Source organism: Glossina fuscipes, unplaced genomic scaffold (assembly GCF_014805625.2).
Source record: "Glossina fuscipes isolate IAEA_lab_2018 unplaced genomic scaffold, Yale_Gfus_2 59, whole genome shotgun sequence".
Classification (NCBI taxonomy): domain Eukaryota; kingdom Metazoa; phylum Arthropoda; class Insecta; order Diptera; family Glossinidae; genus Glossina; species Glossina fuscipes.
Window position 1 is genome coordinate 6,515,609 of NW_023998431.1, and position 5,951 is coordinate 6,521,559.

Here is a 5,951-nt window from a genome sequence, read left to right on the forward strand (position 1 = left end):
TTATATTTATTGATTTATTTATATATATGCTGGGACATTTAAAAATTTTTAATTTAGTGGATCTACATAGTTGTTTTAAATTTATTTGTTTTTTTAAATTAAAAAAAAAAAAAAGGAAATAAACAAAAGGAAAATTAATATCTGGGAGCATTCAAGATGTGTAACAGGAACCCTTAGGCTTCGACTTCAACATCTTCTTTTACCTTAGCATCACCAGGTTTACCCTTGGACCAGTCGGGTTTCTTCTGCAAGTTGTCAAGAAACAAAGGACAAAAAAAAATTTAAAATATTATTGTAATAATTGTTTTTTTTTTTTTTTTTTTTTTTTTTAAATTTTATTTTATTAAATTATTTTTTTTTTTTTTTTTACTTTTGGAAATATTTTTTCCGCATGGATCTTTACAAAAACTATGATAACTAAATTGAAACATGCTGACTGAGATTGCATTCTGAACGTGTGTACACAAAAAAAAAAAAAAAAAAGAAAAAAGAGAACTACATTTACTACACAAAATACAGAGAAACAAAAAGAAAAGAAGATGAACGGGTTTTTAAAATTGTTCTGGGGAAGAAGTGACGACATTGACTGATAGATATTCATTGATAAGCTCGAAACAATTGCTGGTGCTACAAAAACAAGTTCAGAAAAAAATTACATATTTTTGCTTCTTTTAAAATGTACAATACAAAGATGACACATGATGCTGCGTTGTTCATTCATATACATGAATATGAATATTGTAACAACAACAACATACAGACATGTACATAAATGATGAAATAAATAATAGAGTAATTGAAATTTAAAAGTCTTACTATGTTCTTAATTCTTCTTGGCCTTATTTAATGTTGTGTCTTTTATTTTTTTCTATACCATGGAAGGAAATAAACAAATGAAAGAGAAGAACAAATATTAGATTACACTTGAAATTAATTAACTTTTAAACTTTATTTTTTTGCTTGTTTTTAATTCTCACTACCGCTCAATTAGAGTCTATACTCTTTAAATTTGTAATTATACTAATCCTTTGTTTAGTAATAAGCAGTGATGCCTATAAATAGTTTCGCATATAGGCTTGTCAATGCACATGTAAGGCGCTCCAACCATGGGAGACGCATTTTATGGCCAAGAAATGCGTCAAATCTTTTATAATAAAATGCTTCTTTTTTTTTTTTTAATGTTTGTTATTTGAAATGTGACCGTGCTATTGCATGTATGAAAGGGTCAAGAACTGGGGTTTAGTGTTTGGGGGAAGACGTGCGACGAAGTTTTTCAGCGCAGTGAAAATAAAATAAGACTTGCGAACCGCTGCGCTATATTATACTTATTCTCCACCAGCATCAGATTAAAAGCCTGCTTAATTATGCTGTTTTATCGCTTTGTCTTTTTCCCGTCCATCCACCTAATTTTTGTAATTTCAGAGCCACAAATGTTTGCAAATGACGCATTTTCATAAGTCACTGAGTGCGATCTGCCCTTGAACATATCCACAAAAGGTGAAAGTTTAGACTGAATATTTCTCTTCGTTATTCAGTAAACATACGAGACCCCAGATTGTATTATATTTTTGATCATATATATGATTGTATATATATGATTCATATATTTGATTGTAACTCAATTTAAGCCGGTTCGTCTCTCCGACTGTATAATATCTATTGTAAACACTCTCCTGGCCGCATAAATCAAGCTATCGCCTACGAATTTGCAAAAGAATTTGAAATGGCCGGTCAAAGAACAGGCCTACAGTCCAACAAAATCCAGAAACACCTTTGCTTTCCATGCATTTTGCCCATTTCTCAAAAACTACAACAGATATACTGCAATAAAAACTTCCAAGCAAGCTTTAGTTCTACAATAGAAAAAAAAAGAAGAACAAATCAGACCCTACTATTAGAGAGCATGGAAATTTATCTTTTTCCTGTTCTTTTTAGTTTTTTTAGGATAATAATGATGGGTATAAAAGAATCATCAAAGCAGTCATTGCCGGATAATTCTTTTACCTGTGTTATAATACTAAAGCAATTTAAATGCCCTCAAAAAATCCAACAGTTTTTTTTATTTTGGTTTATAATGTTCAAGCTCTTTATGTGTGCGTTCACAGTTAATGATTAAACAGTTGCCTCTGCATGTAGATCTCATTTCACGTTTACGGAAAGATTTTCACTACTTTAACTGCTGTCTTTTTGAAGAGAAGGCTATTTATTCGCATTCATAGCAATTCCTGCGTCGAATTATAATTCTAATGATAGAGTAACAATGAGCTAAGGGCAACAAACTAGGCTGCTTCTTACTAATGAAATGAAAAGGAAATCATCGACGAGGATCAAGTGCCGAACCATGGTTTAATCATGCGTTGGGATAAAGTTTTTTCTCATTATTGGATAAAGCTAAGGAGGGGAATGTTCTGCAATATATCAAATAGTCGAAGGGGTAATTATGAATTTCCTTTCTGAATCTGAGACTAGAAACGAGAATAAGTGTATAATATGAATGACATACTTCATTGAAATGTATGGCAGAAATCTTGAAAAACAAATAAATGCTTTTTAAACAAATGAAAACTTCTTAGCACATTTTCATCATGAGTATGTAAAACGAAGTTAGTTTCTTAATAGGGAAAACGAAAAGTTGATCATTTAGGTTTAGTCTAGCAATAAAAAATCAGCTCAAAATCCTTGGAAAATATTTATAATCCAAATGAGAAAAATGGAAGCCCGCAAGTTTCTTTTAAAAGTTACAAAACGATAATGTAACTGTGCACAACAGTTATAAGATGAAGTCTTGGTATTTTAAAAATATATAAATCATTTATTCGGACGACATTTTTCTTTTGGGGTAAATCGATGCGAGTCGCTGCTTTGGTTAGCCTTTGAGCTTAACTTATATGGGGCAATAAAAATTTTTAGCTATCGCAAGTGCAACTTATATACGTTTTTCTATTTCGTTCCACACTGCACTGTCAAATTTGAATTTATTTTTAGTCGCGCTTATACTCACAGCGTGATAAATAGTAAAATGAATGCATTTGCTCTTCTTTTGTGTATATAGATTGCTGCAGTCAATGGACAAGGTAATATGAACACTTGACATTTGCACAATATTCATTTATTAATGAAGTGTTTTTAATGTTTGGTCGGTCTCTGTCAGTCAACTTTTGTTTCGCCTACTATTCATCTTCACCGATGATGTCGCATCATATTTTATTTATGCTGTGGTTGGTGTGGTTCCTGTGGTTTGGGATACGTTAAGCAGTTCAGCAGCTTTCGTGGCTCCTATTCCGACCTAACCAACCACCAACGATTTGCCCTCTTTGCAAGTCTGAGAAATCACACATTTCACCGATCGCTTACTTTAATTTTAAAGCGTATAATGCATTGAAATATATCCTGCAAGACTTGACACGCAAACTAATGACACGCAAGTAATGCATACGCGGCGCATTATTTAAGCGGAAGCAGTATACAAAATGGCACTACATTGCATAGCGTTCGTATCATTTTCTCCATCCTCCATATGTGCACGCCTTTTAAGGATTTTTTTTCTTATATTCCTTCGATTTGTACTTGTAGAAGAACTATATACGGAAACTTGAGAGATAGTGAATAAGAACTGGCTCCCCAAAGACGGAAAATAAAGATCATCATTTCTATGAATTTTTGCTTTTCTGTCCAGAGATTTCATTAGTAGAGGGAACTTTCTATATCAGCAGATATCATATCTGCGGACAAAAGAAGAATGCAAAGTATTTCCGGACGAGATGTAAACCATCTGCTTTTTTAATTCTTGGAAATTAGGGCTGGAAGGAGTATTTACAAAACGTTGTTATAATTCCAGCTTAAATATAAATTTGAAAATCTCTAAAGGGCTCAACCATATTAACCATCGTTGAACGTTTCGGCAACTGAGACATTTGAAAACCATCATCGCTTATACGCTGTTCGAAAAGTTGCTTTGCTTACTGCAGCTTTTTCTTTTTTTCACGAAATAATTCTTATTAACAATCCTTTGTTTTTAATAGTACATACATACAGTGCTTCAGGAATCGATTCATAATCATTTTGTTAAAATTTACTAAAAGTTTCTGATTAGGTTACCTCTTTCTCTTCTTCTTCCAATGTGAATTCCTTCTTCTTGACAACCTTGAGTTGGTTGCGGAAGTTGAATTCGGCAGCTTTCTTTTGCAGTTTAGCAAATTTGTTTTCGTATTTAGACACCTTCTTCAAAGCTGGTTTCACGCTATAAGAAAAATCATTAATTTACTTGCTTGAAATCAAACAAAAACGAAAAAAAAAAAGAAAAACAGAAAAGAAGAAAAGAAGATCAGAAAGAAAACTTACAATTTACCACGAAGATCATTGACTTGAGCATTGAGATCGTTGATCTAAACGCAGGAAATAAGAAAAATATAGAATATATATAAGCGGTTAATAAAATTGAAAAAGAAAACTGGATTTTATATATATATATATATATATTACAGCTACTACTTTTATAGCAAGTGAGTAGATTTGTAACGAAAATAATAGACGCCACAGTCAACGTTAACATACAAAGAGAAGATACACAGAGTGAGAAATGCTGATAGAGATAGAGAGCAGAGTAATGCATGCAATATAGAACAGAAGAATAATAACAGAAATATAAAAACAAGAAGAAAAAGAAAAATTATAATATAAATAAGAGTACTAACATGCCAAAATTTTTTAAATGCTTTTAACATAACATTTATGTTCGGGTTGTTTTGTTCAAATTCAAAAGCTCCGATAGACAGAAGTAATGAGGTAAGATGTACATAGAGAAACAGAGCGAAAAGGAGATTGAAGTTAGAAAAAAAAAAAAAAAAAAAAAAAAAAAAAAAAAAAATACAACCAGAGAAATAATGAAAGAATAATTAATAGGTAAGGAAACGAGGGAACGAGTGAAAAGTTAAGTAAGAATAGGAGAGACGTGACAGAGGAAGTTTAAGATGTGGGGTTTAAGTGATAAGATCTTCTTTGTTTTCTTCTTTTTTTCTCTTTAAGACAGTTAATTAAAACAGCATAACAATAATTTAACATAATTTTCGAAATTAAGTAAATTTTCCTACACTTTCTAACAAACATATTTATAACTAACTGTTTTTACTGAAAGGGAACAAGGTTGATTTTTGATTTTAATTTTTTCTTATTTCAACATTTTAGGCGTGAACATTTAATAGTGATAGCGGATACAGGAACAATAAATTACTATATAAAGGGATCACTTATTTAATGAGGTACTGCACACAGTATGGCACCTGAATATTTTGAGTGTTTCTTTTTAATATGATAATTGCTCTACAATTTCATTATATATTTGTATAAAAGATTTCTTGTTGTTGATAATTAAAAAATTTATTTCTTTTATAATAATTGACATTTAACAATGATTGTGTTTTTATTTATGCTACGCTATATATAAGGGTTTATGAAGTAATTTTATTATTTGGAACGCAGCGCTTAGAGCGATTTGCCAGTTCTATGCAGGTTACATAAATAGCACTATTATTATTATTATTATTATTATTATTATTATTATTATTGTTTTGATATAAGCTCGATAAGTACACAAATTGGGATAAATTATAACAACAATAATAAATAATGGAGCGGAGAAAGACAAGAAAGGTATTATCACAGAGGCAGAGAAAAAAAGAGAAAGAGACAAGAGAGATGAATTATTTTATTTTTTACGTAAGTTACACATAAGTATTAAAAAAAGAGAGAAAATCGATGTACACTTTGCTGGTGTGTTGGGGTTAAAAAAAAGATTTTGTTGGAATTTATTGGTAAAGACGCACAAACCAGAAATGTTTTACACATAATTAAGTTTTAATTTTAAATACTTTCGTCTATGCACATCTTCAGGCACACACATACACACACACGCGCGCATGGCTATACATATATATATATATATGTATAAATAT

General features: G+C 30.9%; 1 protein-coding gene across 8 annotated transcripts in view; it reads right to left on the reverse strand.

Moving 5' to 3' along the window:
- Window positions 1–5,951, reverse strand: part of LOC119637506 (troponin I) — a 29,646-nt gene that overhangs the window by 3,796 nt on the left and 19,899 nt on the right. For 4 of the 8 annotated variants that reach the window (XM_038033565.1, XM_038033564.1, XM_038033563.1 and 1 more), the window contains exons 6-8: window positions 4,342–4,385; window positions 4,099–4,240; window positions 85–245 (exon numbers count right to left, since the gene is read on the reverse strand). In XM_038033565.1, the coding sequence (XP_037889493.1) occupies window positions 174–245; window positions 4,099–4,240; window positions 4,342–4,385 (258 nt within the window). In that variant the 3' untranslated portion in view covers window positions 85–173. Of the gene's footprint in view, window positions 1–84; window positions 246–816; window positions 869–4,098; window positions 4,241–4,341; window positions 4,386–5,951 lie in introns of those variants that run through there. The other 4 variants (XM_038033569.1, XM_038033568.1, XM_038033567.1 and 1 more) reach the window with 2 other exon arrangements.